General features: G+C 45.3%; 1 protein-coding gene across 6 annotated transcripts in view; it reads right to left on the reverse strand.

Moving 5' to 3' along the window:
• Positions 1 to 24,768, reverse strand: part of MYO7A (myosin VIIA) — a 107,885-nt gene that overhangs the window by 67,011 nt on the left and 16,106 nt on the right. For all 6 annotated transcript variants that reach the window (XM_030477022.1, XM_030477018.1, XM_030477021.1 and 3 more), the window contains exon 2: positions 21,074 to 21,131. In XM_030477022.1, coding sequence (XP_030332882.1) covers positions 21,074 to 21,091 — 18 coding nt within the window. In that variant the 5' untranslated portion in view covers positions 21,092 to 21,131. The remainder of the gene's footprint in view (positions 1 to 21,073; positions 21,132 to 24,768) is intronic.

Genomic DNA, 24,768 nt, shown 5'->3' on the forward strand with positions numbered 1-24,768 from the left:
CCTCAATACAAAATAACCCCAAACTAAAATCCCAAGCAGGACCCACATTCTTTGAAGCAAAACTGAGTTATTTCGCACTCCTTTTCTCAAAGTGAAGAGGTGCCAAAACTGGGAGGCATCTAGTTAAATGTCAGGCATGTTTGCACCAAGCAAGCAAATGTACTTTTTCATGCAGCTGAGTTTCATGTTGTGAATTTGTAGCCCCATCTAATGCCATATTTCTGAGGGCCAGCTCCGCGTGTACCTATTAATCACAATGCAAATGCAATATCTACTTTTGGAATTCCTGAAACACTACTGGGTGAAGGGAAAGTGAAAAATAGGAGGGATTACTTTGCATAGGTTCAGACTTAAACAGGGGAGGTTTAGGTTGGATATAAGGAAGTTCTTCCCTGTGAGGGTGCTGAGGCGCTGGCACAGGGTTGCCCAGAGAAGCTGTGGCTGCCCCATCCCTGGCAGTGTTCAAGGCCAGGTTGGACACAGGGGCTTGGAGCAACCTGCTCTAGTGGAAGGTGTCCCTGCCCGTGGCAGGGGGTTGGAACTGGATGAGCTTTAAGGTGATTTTCAACCCAAACCAGTCTGGGATTCTATGGTTCTATATGCTCTGATATAAGCCCTTTCCTGAGAAACTACTATTGACAATTTCTATGGACAGAGTATTTATAGATTTGGTTTAATGGGCTGCTGAACAACCTTCAGCTCCCCTTTGGGTGGTGGGAACTGGACATATATAGCAGTACAAAACATGGTGAAATGCTCACCATCCATGCCATTGTTCCCAGGACTTCTGATTGATACTAACCTGTGAGTGCCACAGGGATGTAAGGCTATTCGGAGGGACCTGCACATGGAGAAACACTACACAAGAGGAGTCCCCAGCCATTTTGTGGCAGGCTCCACCCTTGGCAACTGTTTGCTAGGTTTCACTAAGTATACCAACAAAGCCATCCTGCTTACATGGAGCTAAGGATCCAGCCCTTAGGTTGGGTTTTCATTTCCTCAGAGAGTTGTGCTACAGCACTGCTTGTAAGTATCTTTACCCAGCTCATCAAAATACAATATTCAGATCTTTCTCTCATTAACTCTCTTATCCTCACATCTCATTACTGAGTTAAAAGGAAGAAAATAACTAATGAATGCAGTAAGTCACACACAGATATACATTATAAATCCACTTATATTAATATTTATTTCTTAGCTCCTTTAATCCAAGGTTTTCAAAGCACTTCAGAGTGTTCAGCACTGTTACCCTCGCTGCATAGCTGTGCAAATTCATGCACATGGGTAACATGATCGAGGTGTCGGCAAGAGGAGAACAAGGTTGCTCAGTCCCTGCTCAGCAGAAAGCCCTTCTGACACCTCATAGAAATTGCTCTTGATCAAGAAAACAAGATTTGTAATGCTGGGGGGGTTTAATCTTAAATTCTGAATAGCTGTAAAAGCAGCCTGCTTCGTATGTTCTATTACCACAGAGCTGAGAACAAAAGGCATTCTGCTCTCCCCAAGGTAAAGTGATACTGTACTAGCACTAAGACAACTCCTGTGCTTTCCCTGCCTAATGCACAGAGTGCTCGTCCCCTCTGCTCTTTCTAAACACATTAAAGCCCAGTTCTTAACACTGGTGAAATAAAGCAAGTCTTATGGGATGGGCTAAGCGGGTAAGCTCAGAAAGGTCAGGGGGGTGTTAACGAATAACATCACTTACTAAGAGTGATGACCTATTTCCTTCCTTCGCTGTAATCAATTTGATATAAACCCCATGGAAGTCACTTACACGCCTTCCGCTGATGCAATCACCTTCGGATCAGCCCAAAAAGCAGCAGATATATTGGGGATTTCAGGGTAAATCAGGGTGATTCACGCATTTACCAGCTTGGGCAGACTGGCTTATGAGTTGCATAACCTGCCTCATGCCTAAACTGGTGCAGTTTGTTTTCCAACACACATGGTAGAGTACTGGGGAAGTGAGAATACCCCCAGTCACTTGACAGCATCAACATGGTCCAACTCTTCCTCCTCAATGCAGCACTGGGTGCTAGTATCCTTCCAAATGTTTCCAAATACCTCAAATACTATGGGTACTGACAACCGAACAGTGGTGCAAGAGGAGGAAACACCACCATGGGTGCACACACACATCAACACAATTCATGAAGAGGATCTTTAGGAGGAGCTTCCAAATGCAAAGAGCATGAAGGTTGCACCATAGGGTTGCACTACAGAGCCTGGGAGGGGAACAAAGATTGAGGAGGAAGGTGAGAGAAGCTGGCACAAGCAGTATGAGGATCACATCAAACAGTGAGGCTGAATTCAGAGTAGCTTGAAGGCTTCCAGCCATTCTCAGAGCTTGGGACCCCCTATCTTACCGCTAACATGGTGGTGGGCTTCAGGGCTTGGTTGACGTTGCGGAGCAGTGTCCATTTGCCCTGGTCCCTCTCCTGATCTTCTACCACCTCAGGGCATGGCTGCATGAAAACAACTTTCTTCCTCTTCAGCATCTCCAAAAGCTTTGCAGTGGCAAAGAAAGCTTTGTCCCTCTGCTTTCTACATGTATTCCTCCATGAATGCCAGAGAGCTCTGGCTGGTTTGCTTTAGACCTCCAGCATGCCCATGCCTGCTGCTTGCAGGACACCCTCTGACCTGAATCACAATATAGCTCTTGGTAAAGGTCTTCTAGCAGAAAAGCTTCCATGCACCAGCCATGGTCCTCCTCTGGTCAGCCAGCATCCTCACTCCATACAACTGTGGGAGTCTCAAAGTAAACTGAACAATTTTGCTTCTCTTCAATTCTTCCAGCCCCTCCAGTAAGGGGTGATCCTGAAGGACACAACCACCCGTTCTGGAAAGATAACTGCAGGATTAAAGTGAAAACTCTTCATTTCCTTGTGACTTCTCTCTGTTATCTTCCTTTCTTAGTGAAATAACCATCTGCCAGCTTGAGGACTTCCAGCACAGAACAGACTGGGGTACTTCTTAATCCACAAATGCAGTTGGTCCCCATGCAACACATGGCGTTTAATTAACCTAATACCTTTACATACCAAATTAAGCAAAGCGCAGTGGGAACTCAAAACCAGAGGCCATCTGCATGTTCTTTCAACTGATCGCCTCGAGTAGATCCATAGCAACTGGATGGTAAATAATTGAGTGGAAGGTGTGCAGGGCAGCACGGCCTCTGTGCCTATAGGTGAGAGGAGAGCCTGGGCTGAGGATGAAAATGTGCTCAACATGAGGACCATGGAGATAATGAGGTCGTGCTGACCCTACACTTGGCTGCTCCACAGATGCACTTATAGAATCATAGAATGGTTTGGTCTGGAAACGACCTTAAGATCATCTAGTTCCACCCCCTGACATGGGCAGGGACACCTCACACTAAACCATGTGGCCCAAGGCTCTGTCCAACCTGGCCTTGAACTCTGCCAGGGATGAAGCATTTACCACTTATTTGGGCAACCTGTGACAGTGCCTCATCACCCTCACAGTAAAGAACTTCTTCCTTATATCCAACCTGAACTTCCCCTGTTTCAGTTTGAACCCATCACTCCGTGTCTTATCACTCCAGTCCCTGATGAAGAGTCCCTCTCCAGCAGCCTTGTAGCCCCCTTCAGACACTGGAAGCTGCTCTGAGGTCTCCACGCAGCTTCTCTTCTCCAGGCTGAACAGCCCCAATGTTCTCAGCCTGTCTTCATACGGGAGGTGCTCCAGCCCCTGATCATTCTCGTGGCCTCCTCTGGACTTGCTCCAACAGCTCCATGTCTTTTTTATGTTGAGGAAACAGAACTGTACACAATACTCCAAGTAAGGTCTCACGAGAGCAGAGTAGAGGGGCAGGATCACCTCTTTTGACCTGCTGGTCATGCTTCTTTTGATGCAGCCCAGGATACGGTTGGTTTCTGGGCTTCAAACACACACTGACAGCTCATGTTCAGTTTCTCAAACTTCTGCCATCTCTCCTTCTATATAGGGAGGGCTGGTTTAGTAAGGATTCTAAATAGGACTCATGGCCCAAGTGGAAGAGCACAAGGCATTTTAAAGCCACTTCAGATTTGCTTTTTCTTGTCCTATCTTTGATACAATTGAGATTTCATCTAGGAAAGACTTCTCTGCTCATTTGGAGAATTTAAGGCCAGTCTAGCTGGGCCCCAGTCTCCTCAATAGAACTTTTGAATCTAAGTTGGTTTCATTTATACAGGCCAGAGCAACGCATGACTAGATGATGGTGCAGCTGCTAAGCTTTCCACGCCATTCTCTTTTATCACTATTTGAAGGCAAAACTCTACTGATGCTTTGATTCCACAGGGTTTTCAACCCACTTGTCCATGATGAAGAGGACATATTTGTGGTGGAAAGCTTTCTAGATGAAGGAAGGCTTTGCAGGTCCCCTTGATGGGACACAATCACCAAGGACAGCAATAGATGATGGGTACATCGAACTCATACTGACTACTTCTGCTCATCAGTGAACAGCAGTGGCAACAGTGAGGCAATCCTTGCCCAAAGGGCAGATAGCTTTGTAGGCTTAAGCTATATTACAAAGCCCGAGAACAATAAGGTGTCTAATTCTTGTAGCTCAGCGGGTGAAGTAAGGAAGAGATCAAGTCTCATGGATAAGAAACCAGGTGAGAGATTAATGAGATCAATGTCTACCAAAGGAGCAAGCAAAAATGTACATGAGATGCAATAATAACACAAGGAGAAGGAGGCATAGATTGAATGTAGGAATGCCATGGGAGATGTCTACCTCCAGCATGACCTGAACACACAGGGCTGTAAATGGCTGCATTTTGGCTCCCCTAGAAACAACAAGATATATCAAAGCTAATAATGAATGATAGGATGCATGGAGAAGGAAGGACTGAATAAATCTATAACCTTAGAGCAGCCTTCCAATTCCTAAAGAGGCTACAGGAAACCTGGAGAGGGGCTTTGGACAAGGGCCTGTAGGGACAGGCCAAGGGGAATGGCTTTAACCTGCCAGAGGGGAGATTGAGGCGAGCTCTGAGGCAGAAGTTCTTCCCTGTGAGGGTGCTGAGGCGCTGGCACAGGGTGCCCAGAGAAGCTGTGGCTGCCCCATCCCTGGCAGTGTTCAAGGCCAGGTTGGACACAGGGGCTTGGAGCAACTTGCTCTAGTGGAAGGTGTCCCTGTCCGTGGCAGGGGGTTGGAACTGGATGAGCTTTAAGGTCCTTTCCAACATAAATTATTCCATGATTCTATATAAAGGGACCCATAGGATGGGTCCTACAGATGCTCTTTGCTCACCAGCACACCTTTCCTCACTGCTGTGCCCCTGTAACTGGAGCGGTGTGGGAGCAGCAGATCTGAGAAAGAACAGCCCATGCATTTATCTCTCTTTGCGCTGGAGCAGACATTACAATGCTCAGCTACACCATATTTCTGAGGCTGTGTATCTCTATGTGCTGCCAAAGAATAAATTAAGGAGCAAAGGAATGGAATGATTTGCCCCGGTTTATCCTTGGAGCAAAGCAAAAATGGGAGCCCAGGGGGTGAACCCCGTCTCTGCAGTCCTATATATGAGTGTTCTTACTTTTCCCCTGCTGCTGGATTTGCTGAAGGAGATCTTCTGGGGACTCTGTCATATACATAGGAAGTGCTTTCTGTCTGAATGGCCAAGCATGCTGCCTCTTGGAAACAGGAAATCCCATCCCCCTGAAGGGATAACCTGGCTTGGAAACCAGCCTCCCTTCTGTATGCATCAAGGGGCAGAGCAACAGCAGTAAGCCTCCTATCAGCATGCTATTTCTAAGGGAATGCGCTATGCCTTATGTGGGAAACAAACAAACACGCTTAGGACAATAAGGGGAGGGACACAGTGAAGGAAAACAAACCTTTATCTGGCTGGCAGCCCGTCAGCAATGCCATCCGGGTTAGATTACAGCTCCCCAGGGTAACATTAGACTTTTCACTGCAGAGATGGAATTATGAGCCACAAGAGCCATGCTGGACCCTGATCTGATGATTTACTGTTCCTCTGCAGCAGCAGCACAGCTGAGATCACAGGCCTGCTGTGACACACTTTAGGCAACACACAGTAAGGGGCAAATTCTTCTCCCAAGGAACTGATGTGACCCAGGCAATAGGTTTATGCTGCTGCAGAGACTTGAGCTCCCATTAAGTGCTACCATGGTGGTGGGGACCTCAATGCTGGAGAAGAAAGGGAAATGCTGCCTGCAGGACACACCCTCACAGCAAGTGAATCACCACATTCAATACAAGCTTGGTTTTCTTTGCCCCAGCCTGTTTTTCAGACCCAAAGACAATGCATCAGACCCTGCCAGAGCTAAGGAAGTGCTCTTGAGCCAGTTATTTTGCAGCTGTCACTGAAAAACTGAGTTATTCAGTGAACAGATCATGTGGGACTCAACTAACGCAGTGCATGTGTCCACCTCTGAGCAAGACATCCAGATCTTTGTTAAATGATCATTGTATAGAGTCATAGAATGGTTTCAGTTGGGAGGACCTTAAAACTCCTCTAGTTCCAAACCCCTGCCATGGTCCCTTCCAACTGAAATAGTCTATTCTACTCTACTATACTATTCTATAGTATTCTATACTATTCTGTTCTATTTCTATTTCTACTACTATTCTACATTCAAGGGAAAGAAAGAGACACTTCTATGGTCATCTCTGCATAAAGCAGGTAATTAAACTAAGTCAGATGATGCTGGCCTAAAGGGATGTGAGAAGAGAACAGTTTGGAGGTAGAAATCGACAGTGGAGGTGTCCAAATCTAGCTAAGGTGGCTCCTACCCCTAGCATGGATGCTGAAAGGCCCTAAGGGCCATAAGATAAATTGCTGAAGGATATGGAAAATCACTGATTATGTTTATGGAAACAGGCACAGCTCATACCCAGGTCTCCAGAGAGCTTAGAACCAAGCCAGGTCCTTTACTTCCTTGCAGCTTGTCTTTGTAGCAGAAAATCCTTAGTGCACACAGACACAAGTGCAAACACAGGCATTCCCCCAGCTCCAAATTCCAATGTAATTTGGAGAGTAAACTGAAATCTAAATGCATTGGTGCATTGCAACATATTATGCCAGTGTATACTTTCAACAGCTACCCGAATCCTTTGGGCAGTATAATGCCTGTGCTGTACTAAAACCACATATCATCATGTCTAGATATCACTTGCCTGGTTCAATTCGGCTCTCAATTACATGGGTGTACCCTGCTCTGTTTAATGGAGCTTCTCCAGGATTCACAGCTGTACAACCCAAGGGAGCATTAGGACTGCTCATCTCTATTCTTCGCCTCATCTTTAGCTGTGCAGTTGCCTCCAGCATCGAGAAAAGGTGGGAAAGGAAGAAAAAGCTTGAATTTCTACTTAACAGCAAACCGTAGTGCAAGAAGCACACATGCTGGGAGTCAGTAACCCTCATAATTCTCCTGTTTCATAAATAAGTAAGATTCTCTTCCCCGTTTCTTGTAGCACATCAGGCTCCAGCTGTCAGCCAAGGTAACGTGGCTTTCTGAAGCAAAGGTAGAGATGCAAGAGGAATCCTTAAATAATTCAATAATCAATGCGCAGCTTGCTCATCCTGGAACTTTGATACTGACAGGAGGGGAAAAACAACCCACAAACGAGGCATCCATCCTAGCGTTATCCTATTTAGTGCTCGGGGGTAGGCAGAGGCTCTGGGAGCAAAAATGATGGATGTAATCAGGTTTGCAGGGGCACAATCCAGCATGGTACAATGAGGCTCAGTTCCCAGTGCCATCCAACCCCATCCCTGGCTTTTGGCAAGGAGCTTGTCATTGACTTTTTGGGACCTCTTGGCTCAGGAGTGGGTTTTAAGCAGAGAAACATGGATATAGAAGGTTTAATCCATGACTCCTACAGCATTACCATTGAGGGCGAAGCAGGGAATGCAGCAATCCATTGACATTACAAGTAGATCAGGGTAGACATGAGAGTCACCCACCCAAATGCTGTGCCAGAGCACTGTGTGTCAGCTCTGACACAAAAAGCTGATGGCCACGACTTGGCATATGATTAAGTATCTGCTAAGATGCAGAAGTAGAACAAGAAATGAAGATTGAGCCTTTTTAGCCCCATGGATGGGTCCTGTTCTAAATGCAAATGGAACAAATCCAAAGGAAGATGACAGAGCAATTGTAAGATGTACGAATCTGGAAAACCAGAGGGGGGAAATATAAAACCTAGACAAATCAATGGGGAAGCACATTAGGATGGAAGCATGTAATTTAGTACTGTTAGACCAAGCCATAGTCCTTCAGGTCCTAGAAATAAAGAGTTTGCACTGGTACCACACTGGGAGCTCTCAGATCCACTCAAAACCTGCCAACAACAGTCAACCCCATCTCCATAAACAACTGAAGGTGCAGCTAAAAGTTCCCTAGTTTGCAATAAGAGGCACGATGGTGCCCTTAGCCATCTGGAAGCAAAGATTTTGGATGTTTGCCTTTAAATGTATGTTGTTCTGTATGTTATAATTTAGGAAGATGGGACTACGGGAACACCGTCTTCTCTGAGCACAGTTTGAGAAGGATGCTGGTTCCAGCAGGTCCCTATGGCTGGACAACACAGCTAAGCTGTGGCTCCCATCCGTTTCTTGGATTTGGATGCTGGAAAGGGACTCTTAGTCAGGGACTGTAGTGATAGGACAAAGGTTGATGGGTTCAAACTGAAACAGGGGAAGTTCAGGCTATATATAAGGAAGAAGTTCTTCCCTGCGAGGGTGCTGAGATGCTGGCACAGGGTGCCCAGAGAAGCTGTGGCTGCCCCATCCCTGGCAGTGTTCAAGGCCAGGTTGGACACAGGGGCTTGGAGCAACCTGCTCTAGTGGAAGGTGTCCCTGCCCGTGGCAGGGGTTGGAACTGGATGAGCTTTAAAGTCCCTTTCAACCCAAACCATTCCATGACTCTATGATTTGATCCCATGATGAACCAGCTCAGGGAATTAACTCATTAAATTTTCATGGATTTATTCAGTGTTTGCTGGTTTAGTCCCTGCAGGAGGTTTATTGCTTGGGTGGAGGCAGAAAGGTGTTTGATTTGATTCATGAAAGAAGAGCCCCAGCTGATGAGCGCAAGAGCTATGGGACTCTACAACAGATGGAAGTACTCAGGTATTTCTACCCAATGTTTTTCTGCCTCTGAGGCATACAGCCTTTTCAAGACCACAATGATTCACAGAAAGGCCACAGTTTGAATGCCAACATACAGTGCTGATGAAGGACAAAACAAAAACCCGGATCATACACAGAAACGTAAATTGAAAGGGATGTTTTTCATCCTGGTTCACAAAGGCTGTTCAAAGAAGCCTAAAAGCAACCACATGAATTCAATTCTTTTACCTGATTTTATTCCTGGGGAAACAAAACAGAATTTTCCCACCATCTGTGATAGAAATCTCTTTCAATTTTCCTATGCAACCTGTCAGATTCTCTTTAGAGTTTCAAATTCATCTTTCATGCTTTGTTTCTTTACTTCAGGCTCCTCCTTCCCCTCTACCTGCCTTTTCACAACCTCGCCAAGAGCTAGTCTGCAATTAGTTCCTGTGTCCAAATAGACATGGGACTATTGTAATCTCCACAGCTATTCCCGCATAAACAGAAATGTTATAGTGCAAAGAAGTGCTTAATCCTAGTAAAAATGGGTTCTTTTCCCATATAATAGTAATCTGTACTCATGCGAATGCAGTTTTCCCATTAGAAATGCCTGTGTTAAGGGTCTGCATTAGCCAAAGTGGCACTGATAAGCACAAAGTGGCACAGACAAGCCCTACTGCTTAAAATAGCATGTCTCATCTTCAGAAAGATTGAACGAAAGGGGAATAATGCTGCTTTTCCATCACTGCCATGCCAGATCTGAGCAGCACTGCCCTATTTACACACTGCCTTTGCTTACACACTGAGGGTTGTCTTGGTTACTGAGGCAAGGGGTGCCAAGGGAAAGTGAGTTTGCAGCTCAGTCAATAGCATCTTCAGGGAGTTTGTGATATGACTGCTTAAGGGAGAAATGGGCTGCTCCAGGCGTGCATTGGAAAACCCATTTCCTGGGAGGAATGGATGTCAGGAGAAAGCATAATGGAAAACAAAACAATCTGGCTTGTGATACAATCCAAGATGTCTTGATACTGGTTTTTGTGCCTTCGGTGTCAGCCACAAGGGTGCAGAGATGCTGGGATACAAGTAGCATCCTTCCAGAAGGAGAAAACATACTCCAGGTGTCAAAAAGTCTTGAGAACATGAAGCACTTGGATTTTTTTTGTCATCAGAAACAGATAACAAAAAGAATTATAGAATCACAGAGTGGTTTGTGTTGGGAGGGACCTTAAAGCTGATCCAGTTCCAACCCCCTGCCACGGGCAGGGACACCTTCCACTAGAGCAGGTTGCTCCAAGCCCCTGTGTCCAACCTGGCCTTGAACACTGCCAGGGATGGGGCAGCCATAGCTTCTCTGGGCAACAAATCCTACCCTTATTTATTAAATCCCAGCAAATCCTCTGTATTCCATTGCTTGCTTCATGGATTTGAAGACTCCAGCGTTGGCTCCATGCAAGACCACCCTTGAAGTGGAAACCCAGAGCAGGATGGTAATTGCAGCCACTTGCCTGGATTCTTCAAGCGCCTCTGTCTATCGTGTTTGGATCCACCCAAATTGCTGGTGCCGGATCCCTCTGGATCCACCAGCCAAGGAGCTGTACCATGGGCTCCCAGCAGCACAATACCAGCCCCATCTGCTGTAACTCTCTGGAATTACCAAGTGCATCAGGAGGTTTGTTTCTGATGGTTTCTCAATGGGTTTTAATTAAACTTACAAGCTAATAATACCTGCAGCAGGATGAGGAATGACAGAGTGTGCATTTTAATCCCACATTTCACACCACCACAGCTGGGCTGTTGAAGGTGTGAAGTTCCAGAAGGGTCTGGAAGAATAGAGACCCCAGATGGCAACCAGGTTTATTAAGGGTCTGAAGGAACCAGTCAACAAGTCTAGCTAGACAAACCCTAACCTAGAGGCTGCAAATAGAGAAAGAGTGGAGTTTTTATGTTGGCAGAAGATGATGGAGATAGGGACAATTATCACTGCTCAAATCACCGTTTTAGTTGGCAGACCCAGCCAAGACAGTTGCCTTGTTGGACAAGGACATGTACAGATGTACACTGTGGATGCCTTCAAACTGTGAGCTTGAGATGACATTACATCTAATTGTGTTATAGCTTGTTGGGGACATATTGAGGAGACTTGGCTTTCAGAAAGTCATCAGAAGCCAGACCCTGAACATCAGTCCCTTTTACACGCATCAATCCACAAAGCCTCAAAATCCAAATCACATCAAATAATCATCACCCATTGCAAATAAAGCTATAGCTATAGCTTTAAAAAGCAAGTTGGACCTATTTTAGAGTGCTGAGGCACTGGCACAGACTTTTCCCAGAGAAGCTGTGGCTGCCCCATCCCTGGCAGTGTTCAAGGCCAGGTTGGACACAGGGGCTTGGAGCAACCTGCTCTAGTGGAAGGTGCCCCTGCCCGTGGCAGGGGTTGGAACTGGATGAGCTTTAAGGTCCCTTCAACCCAAACCAGTCTGGGATCTTATGATTCTATGATTTCTAACATGAAATTATCCAGGAATGGTGGGTGGTAAGATTGCCAGTGAGATTAGACTTTCATATGGATGTCCTGAACTCTCGACTGGACAGAACAAGACAGTAGCTAGAAGAATAAAACCATAAAAGAAATAAGCTCTGCATGAATTTGGCACAGCAAATAATTCCTGTTTTCTTGGTACTTCTTATTTGCCTCATGAGTATTCTATTATACGGACAGTCCATGTGTGCATATGCTGCGCAGGGGGTTGTGGCCTCCAGAGGGGTTTTGTCTCACATTTTATCCACTTTATGATGAAAAGGGTTGAATTATCCCTGCCCATGGCAGGGGATTGGAACTGGATGATATTAAGGTCTTTTCCAACCCTAACTGTTCTACGATTCTGTGATTCTATTATCACATAGATACTCTAATTATGCCTATGTTTCTGTAAGGAAACATAGGGCTGACAGTATCAGCATGGAAATATGCTTAATGCCTCCATTACATTTTGCTGGATGCAAATGTTGTTTAACTTCAAGCATCTCCTTAATGCAAAAGGCTGCCTGTCTCTCTCACACCGAATCTACCCATTTTATGGGGTTAAGGGGCACTAAAATGCCTTTACAAAGCGATTTGCAGATCATGAAAATGCAGTGTGTGACCTTAGGAGTCATTTGCCAGCAATGGTGCTGGCAATAAAACGTCTGGCTGGGTGGTAGAGATGCACATAAATTGCTCGTATTGCATTAACACTGATTGCACAAAAGGCTTCTGAGTTGTGGTGTGCAAACCACTGGCAAGGCTTTGCCCCAAATTGGTGTTTTTCCCAATCTTACAAGCAAGCAACATTTGGCTCTGTCTTCTTCAGCATGCAAAATAAGCCTGGATTCTGGTAAAGTGGCTCTGGGGAAAGGATGAAGGGTTGGTAAAAGAGTTGGGCAGGAGCAATACTATGAGGATGTAAGTGGAATTGCCTTGGGCAGGACATGAAGATGGGTGTGCAAGGTTAAGGCACACTATCTAGGGCAGCATCCTATCTTCACCAGTGGCCCATGTGGATGCCTAGGGGAGAATGGACAAGTACTTCTTTAAAATACTCTTCCAGTCCAAAAATGAGGGGACATCAACCAAATCTGGTAGGGACTGGGTTCTGCAAAAGCAATGGAAGTGGATAGGAGACCTGGAGGATAAGGAAGCTGGACAAGTGCTTGGAAGGGAGGGACTATGTTAGGGACTATTAACAAAATATATCACATCAGGCTTGAGAAATCACCAAAAGTTTATAGGTGGAAATTTATATAGCAAAGTAGCTGAAGAATAGGAAAGTATTGTGAGGAAATCACACTGTCCCTTGATGTTCACCAACAGTCACTTTGGAAACAGAATCCCAGATGGGACAGACCTGGGTCTAAACAAATACGCTCATTTAACGTATGTTCCCAACTTCAGCACACTGTAACTCTGCTCAGAAATGCATAATAATTCTGTTAAGGAACACAAGTTCTCATAATTTATTGCTGGTGAAGTTTTCTCCTTTCACAAAAGTGCATAAAGGAGGATGAAATCCTCGTGAACCTTTAAAATCGACCTTTCCCCAGGGCTGCCTTCCTCTGCCAGTGCCACCTCCCTTTGTAGTTATCAACAAGGGTGATTGGGGAAGGAGAGGAGGATGGATTCACCGTATCACCTTCTTGTGTTTGCAAAACTCAGATCCACATAGATGTGGTCAACAGCTGCAATTCCCTTGCATTTCAACAGTCTAATGCACAACCCCTGCACGAGCCAATCTGTACTGCTGACCACTAGAGCAGTGTGTGTGTAAATATACCCAGGAGTGGCCAAATGGAAGCGTAAAAGCATCAGCATACACATTTCCAAATCCCAGTCCACACTTACTCACCGCTGAAAGCCCCAGTAGAGGCATCTGAAGTGCTGGCTGGGTTCCCAGCGTATCTCAGTCTATTTCACTTACAGTATTACATTTTCTCTGCTCTTAAACAGATTTTCTTTTCAGAATGGTCTCCTTATGTGTATTGCAGCAAACATTCAAATCCTCCTTCAGTTTTTGGGTACATTTATAAAACAACCAGAAATAGATCTACTCCTTCAAAATTCCTACTAGAAATCTTCCTCCGAGGTTGTCATTTCACCAAAACCTAAAATGCAGCAAGAAAAACATATAGAAACATAGAATCATAGAATGGTTTGGGTTGGAAAGGACCTTAAGATCATTTAGTTCCAACCCCCTCCAATGGGCATGGACACCTCACACTAAACCATGTTGCCCAAGGCTCTGTCCAACCTGGCCTTGAACTCTGCCAGGGATGGGGCATTTACCACTTCTCTGGGCACCCTGTGCCAGTGCCTCACCACCCTCACAGTAAAGAACTTCCTAAACTGGACTTCCCCTGTTTCAGTTTAAACACATTACCCCTTGCCCTGTCACTACAGTCCCTGATGAAGAGTCCCTCTCCAGCATCCTTGTAGCCCCCTTCAGACACTGGAAGCTGCTCTGAGGTCTCCACGCAGCTTCTCTTCTCCAGGCTCGACAGCCCCAACTTTCTCAGCCTGCCTCCATACAGGAGGTGCTCCAGCCCCTGATCATTCTCGTGGCCTCCTCTGGACTTGCTCCAACAGCTCCATGTCCTTCTTATGTTGAGGACACCAGAAATGTATGTAAACAAAGCTTTTAATGAGAACACTTGAGTTTAGCTGAAGACTGACATGGTGCACACCATTTTGATGTTCTCATTGGAATTCTGTCTTTGAAGTCAGCTTCTAATTCCAATAAAATTATGTTATTGACCAGACAATGACATCTCGGCAGATATTCTCTGTTCTCTCTATTTTCCCAGCTTAACTTCCTCCTGAGAAGGAAATGCCATGTTTCAATCTATGCTATTGAAAGGGTCTGTTATTGCGTTCCTTCCCCTGGGCCCTGGGAGCTGTGCACAGCTTCTTGAATCTGATTGCAGAATGCCAGAGTTAATATTGTGCTAAGAAATGATGTTATGGGTTGAAATAGGAATGAATTTTATACCAAATCTTTCACTAATGTACAACAGATGTGCCTGTGACCCCAATTCCAAGAAATTTTGAGGGATTCCTTTTTAATGCCTTGCTGTTGAGTGTTTTGCAAGAAGAATTGGATGAAGAGGAAGGTCTCCTCAAACAGGGAGAGCTGCCTGTCTGCTGCTCAGCCATTTGTTCAAGGAGCAGTTTAAAAGCATGGTCCTACACTCCATTAAGGATGTCGTATCACAAACATATCTTGTAGCAGCCATGTTGCCTTAAATGTCTACTTCTGACCTAAGTCCCTCCGATTGTCACTCCCTGTATCCCATCTGAGACCTGAGCTGAGTAAAAAATATGTAAGAAGTATTCAAGATATTTTGAAGTGCTTTTAAGTCACGTGGTTCTGGTGAGATTATGGACAACATGGTCCAGCCAACAGCTGTATCACACATCTGGGAGGGAGTGGAGGGCAGATTGAGGGAGGTGGGGGTGCAGGAATGGGGATGGGATGGGATCTCCTTTGCTCTGCTCTATTTTCACAGCTGGGATGAAGGTGCTTGCTTTCATTATCAGCAGTCATCAGAAGCTCAAAGGCTAGAATGAAGACCAAGGGAAATCAACCCTTGTGTTGATCTCAAGCAGCAGGATAAGATGTGGGGTGGGATGGGTGTGCATGGGAATGAAGATTTCTCACCTCCCTCTCCAAACTTCACTCCTGAAAGGCATTGCTAGATGGGCCAGTAGCCCCCAGCTCCACTGGCTGGTGCATGATGGCCACGTGAGGTTCAAGATTCATTGCACACTTTTTCTTTACAGAAAGCATATGCAAACAGCAAGACCTAGTCAGTCAGGTTAGAGAATTATAGAATCATTTAGGTTGGAAAGATTAAGATCATCAAGTTCAACTGTTAACCCAGCACTGCCAAGGCCACCACTAAATCATGTCCCTAAGCAGCACATCTACGCATCTTTTCCATACCTCCAGGGATGGTGACTCCACCACTTCCCTGGGCAGCCTGTTCCAATGCCTCATAACCATTTTAGTGAAGGAACTTTTCCTAATATCCAATCTAAACCTCCCCTGGCACAACTTAAGGCCATGATGGAGGCCTTAAGAGGCAGTTTGAGGGGATGAATGTCTCTCTTCTTACTTCTGAATTCAGGTCCCAGCAGGTTAAATGGCATCTTTAAGTGCTCTGACAGACATGGAGAAGTTACCATCAAGCAAGACAAGATGATATGCGACTGCTCTGCCAGAGCTATCCCTGGAGATGTAGATGTTCCTTGGGGAAAAGTAAGAGTCCAAGAGTCCTTTGGCTCAATAACTATACTTTCAAATGAATGTCCTATTGGTTGGGTGTTTTGCTACCACCTCTTAAAAACCCAAAACTAAACTCACCCATTCGTATAACAACTCTCACGCCTCCTCTTCTATGTTGAGATCAAACAGATGAAGGTTTCAGTGCACACACTTTGGGGAAGATGGATCCTAAGTTATCAAAAAGCAGGAATGAGTGTGTTTCAGACAGGCTCTGTAGGGGCAGGGTGTCTCCACACCACGAGATTGCTTGCTCTACCTTTATTTGACATCATGCAATTTATATTCCACAGCCATAGCACGGCAAGCACATCTCCCTTGCCTGCAGCTCCATTTTCTGCACACAGCCACCCCAGCACTTTAATTGTCCCATAAATTTGATGGAAAGGATTTGATGCAAAGAGTTGTTAAAAAGCCAAATGTCTTGAGCACTGCAACTAATGAATGGCTTCCAACGATTCCTGTTTCAATCTATATGCAAATGTGCCCTTTGGTTGGCTTCTGCAGGACTTTTCATTGCTGCATTACAGCTATCCAGGGAAGCCTCAGACTCATAGATCAGGCTGATACGAGGCATAAATGGGAGAAGACTTAAATTAGTCAGTGTTTATGAGAAAGAGAATCCAAACAGTGGGCTTACACTTTGCTTTTTAGAATAACATGATTACAGATCAGCCCTGAGAAGACCTACAAAAGCGTTGGTTTCCTTCCCCTCCCCTTCTTTGCTGACAAAACATATAGCACAATGAATCACTTAGCAAAGCTGAATGCATGTTATCCATTAACAGTGTATGTCAGGTCCAGGTAAACCCAATGCTCACAGAGCCCAGCTGGGAGACGGCTGTGAATGGACTGAAATAGACTCTGTTATTCGTACTCCCAGCAAGGGAAAGCTTCTCCTGGAGCATCAAACCAAGTCTCTGTAAATGCCAGTGGTCACAAAATCTATTACTGAACTGCACAAATCCCTTTCACCTGCAGTGGAATGTGTGATTCTGGTCTTAGAAAGAAGAGTTAAGCTGGAGCAGGTCAAGAAAGGGCTGCCACCAGCGTGAGAGGGATGCAGAGCTGTTTTACAATGGGGAGAAGAAAGGTTTTGTTGGATTTTGGTCACTGTCGAGGCTAGGAAGGAAACAGATTGCTCCCTCTACAAACACTTGAGAAATGGCAAGAAGGAGAACGGACAATTTTAGCTAAAAGATAGTCCTGGCACAAGAATGGGTAGCCACAAATACCCTCAGAAAGCACAGACATGATCATATTAAGGACAGTCTCATTCATGTAGAATGTATCATGTCAGGGGGTTGGAACTGGATAATCTTAAGGTCCTTTCCAACCCAAACCATTCTATGATTCTAAAGTATTTTGTGGGATTTAAAGCTGAAGCTTGACTGGGGATTTTACACTCAATGACATGCTAGAAGTGGCACAGACTTTGCAGAGTGGATGGCTGCAAAGAAACTGGGTTTTGGTATTGCCTTCAAGAGTCCCCCAACCAGGAGCACTGCTGAGCTGAAGTTTCTGACCAATCCTTGGCTCCTTCAAATCTTCAGACTAGTTGGAGACACCTTCCTTGCTTTGGTGAACTAAAATGAGCTTCATAGCATGGGGTGTCCACAGTGCTTGATCCTTCAGGACCTTAATTTCTGGCTGAGCTTTGGTTTCCTTCATGTGCTTAGCTTAGGTCTCCACTATTTCTTTACACTCCTATTCCCACTTGTCTCCCTATAACCTCAGGAGCAGGCTGGGAGGCCACCAAGACTGGAAGAAACCCACAACAGCAACAATTCTCCTCATGTGGTCTGGACATGATCAGGAGACCACAGCAATACAGACACAATCTTCCACCAAGCCTAGTTTAGTGGATGAGCTTTGTAGGATGCTGAACTTGATCCTACATGAAATACTTACATTTTGCGATTCCCCAGCAGATAAGTGATTTTGATTTCATAGAATCATAGAATCAGCCAGGTTGGAAAAGACCTTTAAGATCATCAAGTCCAGCTTTTATCCCAGCACTGCCAAGACCACCACTAACCCATGTCACTAAGTTCCTCATCTACACTTGAATGTGTCTGTTGGTAGGATATTTGCAGCACTGGAAACCCTGGATTTAAGATCAGGTTAAATGGGGGTTGCCTACATGAGTGAGAAGATGGAGCTGGCAAAACCAGCCATGTGATAAGCAGCAAACATTTGTTATTGCCACCAGGCCAGTGGTGGCCTCAGCAAAGCCCTCTCCCTGAAGCAGTATCGTACTGGTCTCCACTAAAACCATCTCTCCTTTAAATAAAAGGCAGAACATGCAGGAACAAGCTGCGGAGCCAAATGACTTGTCACGCTGCCAAGGCAGGAATTTAGGAAGCCCTCCTTCTTCATCTTCCCTTTCTTTGTGCATGGAAATGGACTTGCCATGAATAATTTGCTAGCGACTAAAGCTGATAAGTTCGGCTCCCTGCAGGCCCCTGCTGGGGAACAACATTGGCTTTTCTTCTGAATTACTGGGTGGAAGACACAGGGCAGGAGCTCTGTGTGTTTTTTCCTTGCTTGGAGCCGTGCATTACCCTCTGTACTCAGCTTCCCAGAGCCAATCCCTGAGGGACATCCCAGGGTGAGCTGTTTTGATGGGAGAGTGGAAGGGATGCAATGCACGGGCTCATCTTCAGAATTCCTAGATTTATAGCTGGGTAAGGACAAAGAGAAACAAAATACATCTATTCCTGCTACTTGCAATTAGGCACCACCATAAACAGCAGCTCTTTGGACTACAGAGAGCAAAGCAGTTCAAGTGTGACTCAGATTGGACCTTTAGATAGGGTAAACTGGTATAAAGTGACCTCAGGAAGAGCCTGTATCTGCTAACAACAGGGAGGGGGTCCTTGCTCACCTTAGCTGTGCTGCAGAGAGATGTTTGCAATAATCAACAAGTTCTATACAAACTTATTTCCCCGATTTGAGGGTTGGAACTAGATGATCTTAAGGCCCTTTCCAATCCAAAGCAGTCTGTGATTCTGTGATATTTGCCAATGCTTGCTCAGCATCTGAACCCACAGGTTGAGTTATTCTCAAAAATATCAAGAAAAGCAAGAAAACTGCACAATAGTTTAGGGGGTTTTCTTGTTTCATAATAAGAAGCTTGAATCCCAGAGTAATGTTTCAAATATTGCTGCTAACTTCTGAGAGTCCACCTGGAGATCCCTTATACACTTTTCACTTTCAGTCCTTATGAACTAAAAGATGTTTGTATAGAAAACAACTGAGTATCTTCTCTAAAAAAGCCTATAGGAGGCTGAACACACACACTGAATGTAAGGTTTTGCTGTTAAGGGTTCTTGTAATACCTGCCTGGAGGTGATGGGCTGTGAACACTGAGGTGATTCAAACTCATCAATCCTAAATGGCTCCAGGTTTATTCTCCAGAGTCCAACTTTCAGTATTAAACTACCACTACATTTTACCTTCTACCCTAGAAATAACCCTCATCTGCTAACATAGGGGCAGCATCGCTCCTGGTATGCTCCAGCTTTACTGTTGTAACACTGTAGACATGAGAGCTAAAAGCCCAAGAACTCAACCCCATATTCACACCAAACCAACCACATCCTGACGTTTAGGGACCCAAATCCCAGACTAGATCCTGGCGCTGGCCAATTAGTGTCTAGATGGATGGCAAAAAGTCCTTTGTTGATGTTCTTGGAGCCATCTACTTGTCCCCTTTACTGTAAGTTACTTTCATGATAGCAGAGGTGGCAGAAGAAAAGATTGATGTCCCTGCACCACAGCTCTCTATTCACACCTCTATGTTAAGCACCTAACCTAGGTGCTTAGGGCTTAGGTATACAAGGGAGAAACACATGCCCAGAAAGGAGATCAATCCTACCCTATGACAGGTGGGAAGGAAATCACTTCAGAAGCACCCTGCCTCCTTGCCTAGACAAGACACTTTAATTTTAGATAACTATGAGGAAGGTCTGTTGATTAAAGCTCTACAAAGGGTGAATTCAGATCAATATAGAAGACTATGAACTAGTAGCTCAACCACAGAGGGGTGACCTCCAGCAGAGAGACATTAGAGGTAGCCTGTAGTGATACCATAGTTGTTACAGGGTATTTCTTAGAGCCACAACTGTTATTCTGAGCTTTCCAATTCCTACATGAACTTACTTCATTTGAATTTCCACACCCATTTTCCTTGGCATCGCAAACTACATCAGTCAGAGTTTGTGACATGGGGCCAATAAACACCTCTGAGCTTTTTGGAAGGAGAACCGAGCTCCTCATCACCCCTCCCAAAGTGCAGCCTGTTTTTGTTGGGCCACTGCTCCCGATAGGCCAGAGCAACACTGTAAAGAGCATTTCTGTTGCTCCATGAGATCTTTGGCATTCCTTCCATGCCCAAAGCTATCCTCAGCTCTTCTTGTCACTGGTATAAACTGATACCACTTGAGTTCCTGCATGTGTCTTCAAAGGTCTTGTGCTTTCTGCCCATTTGCAGCCAAAAGCATATTTGCCAAGACAGACACAGAGTTAAATCAAAACTGCTGGGCAGATTTGCTCCATCACCTCAATGCGTGACTGTGTTGATATATCTGAACCTCAATCTGCAGCCCCAACCCAAGACACATGGCAATAGTCAGTCCTCCCCAGGTTCCCATAGCAATGAGACAACCCAGAAGCTGAGCATGAGAGACATGTTATGCCTAGAGACAGGGAAAACACTACAATTCAAAGCCCTAAATTATTTCAGAATCTACATGAGACTTTACATTCAATTTATCAATTCAATTTCTTCTTAAATGCACAAAAGAACTCCATTTTTCCACAGCCCAAGCAGCCCTGTTCCTGGAAATTGAAAATCACTCTTCGACTACATCCTTCTTCAAGGCAGGCAGTAGGCTGTGTTATTCTTCTGCACATCCAGGACTCACCCCAGACGAAAAAATAGAAGTGGAACATTGCATGAGGTTAAGCTGGACTCCACACACAGAGCAATTATTTCCTCTAAGCCAATCAAGGATTAAGGCTAATGAATATCTCTGCATCTTGTAACAGTCCTTTTAGGGAAATAGAATAGGATAAAAATAGCCTGACATGACCCTTCCCACCCAGAAATAAAAGACTTTCATTAGTCCTTCCTGAAGAGAGGAATGCTTCGCTTACCTGTCGTAGAATGACCATGGTTCCTGTCCAAACACATCAGCAATCACCAGGAATGGACCTGAATCAAAAGAAAACAGCAATCAATGAACCGAAATCCTTATCCATAGACCCCAGCTCAGGGTCTGCCCCAACCCAAAAGGGACAGATGCAGCTCTTAGGTGTGGAAGAGGGCGAGGAGCACTTAAACTCCCAGTGCTTTCGTAATACTAATTCCAGACAGTGAGGGACAATCCTCTAACACATCCAGATTAATTCCTGCACTGTGGTGAGACTGGGACTGGAGCTGCTTATGCAAGTCATATTTTGTAAACTGAGTCCTAGAAAGTTATCCAAGGATTAACCTGACAAACAGACTGATACTGATTTATTACGTGTGTCATCAGGTCCCCTGGTGTGAATTAAAGTGCATGGAGAAGGGGAGCTCCGTCCTTACAGCCCACAAGGCTAGATGGATTAGCATCTTTCTATCAAAACTGCTTTCAGGAGAGGAAATTAAATACCAAACCCACCACAGCTCACAACTAATACCTGGATTAGAACATTTATCTCCACACTCTGCTCCTGCCTGTTGTGCAAATCATATCTTCGTGGATTTACATGGGAAAGTCCCATGCTGCGCCATGGTTTGTGCCACTTCATGATGCTCCCAGCATTAAATGGGTTTGGTGTGCATGAGCGAAAAATGGTTTCAAAGAATTGAATTTCTGCAGCTTTTAATCTCCAAGTCATCCTTGCTACAATCAGGAATTGTTGTACTCATGATGTGGAACATTTTCCACTATGGTAAATGCCTTAGAAAGCAGCAAAAAGGCACTCTACCTGAGAGACACATCTCCTGTGAGATGCTGGGGATGTGGAAGCTGGCAAAGGATGATCTTTCAGGACACTAGACATTTCCCTTCACAATGGCAAAGTGGTCCAGACACACCATACAAACCTAAATATTGTGTTGCAGGGTTTAGCCATACTACTTTTTTTTTTTTTGTGCTTTTCCCACTAAAAGAAGAACATTTCTTGCAGGGACAAGAGACAATTGTAAAGTCTTTCTACCCTTCTTCAACCACCTCCAGCGGAAATGTCCCAAAGAGACACAATATGGGACAGATATAAGGAAGAAGTTCTTTACTGTGAGGGTGGTGAGGCACTGGCACAGGTTGCCCAGAGAACTGGTAAATGCCCCCTCCTTGGCAGTGCTCAAGGCCAGGTTGGACAGAGCCTTGTGTGACATGGTTTGGAGTGAGGTGTCCCTGCCCATAGCAGGGGGTTGGAACTAGATGACCTTAAGGTCCAAACCATTCTATGATTCTATGACTTAGTCTTGAAAATAAAGGAGTGATAATGCCTTGTGGCAGTGTCCCAACACACTTTGCTCATGGCAAGGAGAGTGATCTCTCTTCCCTACCAGCAGCAACTGCACTCATCCCATTCAGTAATGTAGGACTTAGTCTTTGGTGCTGATCCTGCTGGCTGAGTTTTCTGTAGATTCTCATCTGCAGTGGGTACAACAGATGTTCCCATCCTAGAAAAGCAGGATTTGACTCTATTAGCTCCTGCAGGGACTGCAGAGGCTCAACAGCATTTCCAAGTATTCCCCTATTCCTCACCACGCTGCGTGCTCCATCTCTATATTTCACCAACCACATATTTTAAGACAGATATCTACCTCACTGACGGTTGTAGGAGTTTGCCATCTAAGTGCCTTCACTGCCTTAATGAAAACATCCAGATGTTGAAACTATCTACATGATCCCTCTGCATTGCTGGAAAAGGAACTGGTGTCCTAGGAGCAGCCAAGGCATCACTGCTCATTAGGAAATACTCACTAGACAGATTCTGGCCGCAGACCATATTTAATGGATTAATTTCGCTCTTTCTATAAGATAGATAACTGGTGGAAAATCATACATCCACTTTAAGGTCTGAAAGGCTATGAGGCAATTCTCCCAGTTCTCGGTTTGAGGATCTTCTCTGTAACACATTAAATTATTCCTCTTCTCCTTAATTCATATGGCTTGAAGATATCTTTCTAACCCTGCCAGGTTGTGAGCCCTGAGACAGACTGCCAAGGATGCTGAAGAGTCTTCTCCACTGGGAATAGTTCCTGAAAGCTTGGCTTGGCTCAAAGCAGGCAGTTGGTGAGGTTCTCCAGAGGTCCTTCCCAATTCTGTAACATGATGGTTGTAAGGGCAGTGTTGAACACTGGGTTGGGTAGCAGTTTGAGTTCCTTGGTTGAAGGATATCTGCTGTGGACAAGTCATCTTATAGTTCCTTGCCTCAGTTTTCCTCTCTGAAAACAGAGATCTCATCTGACAGGGAAGGTCTTACGTCATTATGTGCATGTTAACTGGCTTTAGGTGAGCTTGCCCCATTGGGTGTCCATGCTGCAAAAGCCATGCATGAGGGATCTCTTCCCATAGGCTGGGCTAGAATCGTAGAATCAACCAGGTTGGAAAAGATCTTTAAGATCATCAGGTCTTACCTCTACCCCAGCACTGCCAAGGCCACCACTAACCCATGGCACTGAGGGCCTCAGCTACACAGTGTGTGAACACTCGCAGGGACGGTGACTCCAGCCCTGCCCTGGGCAGCCTGTTCCAACGCCTGAGCACCCTCTTAATGACACAATCTTTCCTAATATCCAGTCTAAATCAGCCATAGTTCCAGGTCTCAGAACTGCTCCTTCAGTCATTTATCCTACTGCTGCTGAAGAAAAGCACTGTCCTGTATTTGCCCTGGCTCCCAGCATAAAATCTACCCTGTATGTGGACATCCTGTTCAGCCTGGCCTGTGGTGATGCTGAATAGGTGTTGTGCCAGGTTTGGAAGAGTGTTTACATATACCCAACACACTCTGCTTTTAAACAGGACTTTGGTACCCAAAGCCTGTTTTGTGGTTTTAGTTATTTATTTTCCGAAGGTCTAGACCCCACCCCAAGCCACACTTGCTCTCCTTCAATGCTTTGTAAGTCCCCTCATGATGCTGCTGCAAGAGATGTTGTACATAACAAGAAGACAGCTTTTTCCACGGCTTGCTCAGCAGGGAAAACCCCAAAAGGGAAGGGCAGCAGGAGACTGCCCTCCTTGTTCTTCCCACAAGGATCAGTCAGAAGGATTGGGCTTGTCTGAGCACCAGAGAGATCAGCTGCCTGTTAATTCATGGGAGTCCTGGTAGAACAAAACAGCCATCTGGGCCCTCCATCCCCCACTGGCAGGTGAGCGTAGGGCACTTCAATCCCACCTTCATCTTCTCTGTGAAGCTCTAAAGCTGCCTGTGGTATGGGAAATGAGCTGGGCTAAACAAAATGTACCCAGCACCTCTCCCAAATCACTCACACATAACATGACCTTCATCAGGGACTGTAGCGATAGGACAAAGGGTGATGGGTTCAAACTGAAACAGGGGAAGTTCAGGTTGGATGTAAGGAAGAATTGTTTCCCTGTGAGGGTGCTGAGGCGCTGGCACAGGGTGCCCAGAGAAGCTGTGGCTGCCCCATCCCTGGCAGTGTTCAAGGCCAGGTTGGACACAGGGGCTTGGAGCAACCTGCTCTAGTGGAAGGTGTCCCTGCCCGTGGCAGGGGGTTGGAACTGGTTGAGATTTAAGGTCCCTTCCAACCCAAGATGATTCTTCGAACTCAAGATCACAAAGACACCCCCCTGGAAAGTGTATTTTTTGTAAATGTGGTTCATTTTGCATCT

This window comes from Strigops habroptila, chromosome 2, assembly GCF_004027225.2.
Source record: "Strigops habroptila isolate Jane chromosome 2, bStrHab1.2.pri, whole genome shotgun sequence".
Classification (NCBI taxonomy): domain Eukaryota; kingdom Metazoa; phylum Chordata; class Aves; order Psittaciformes; family Psittacidae; genus Strigops; species Strigops habroptila.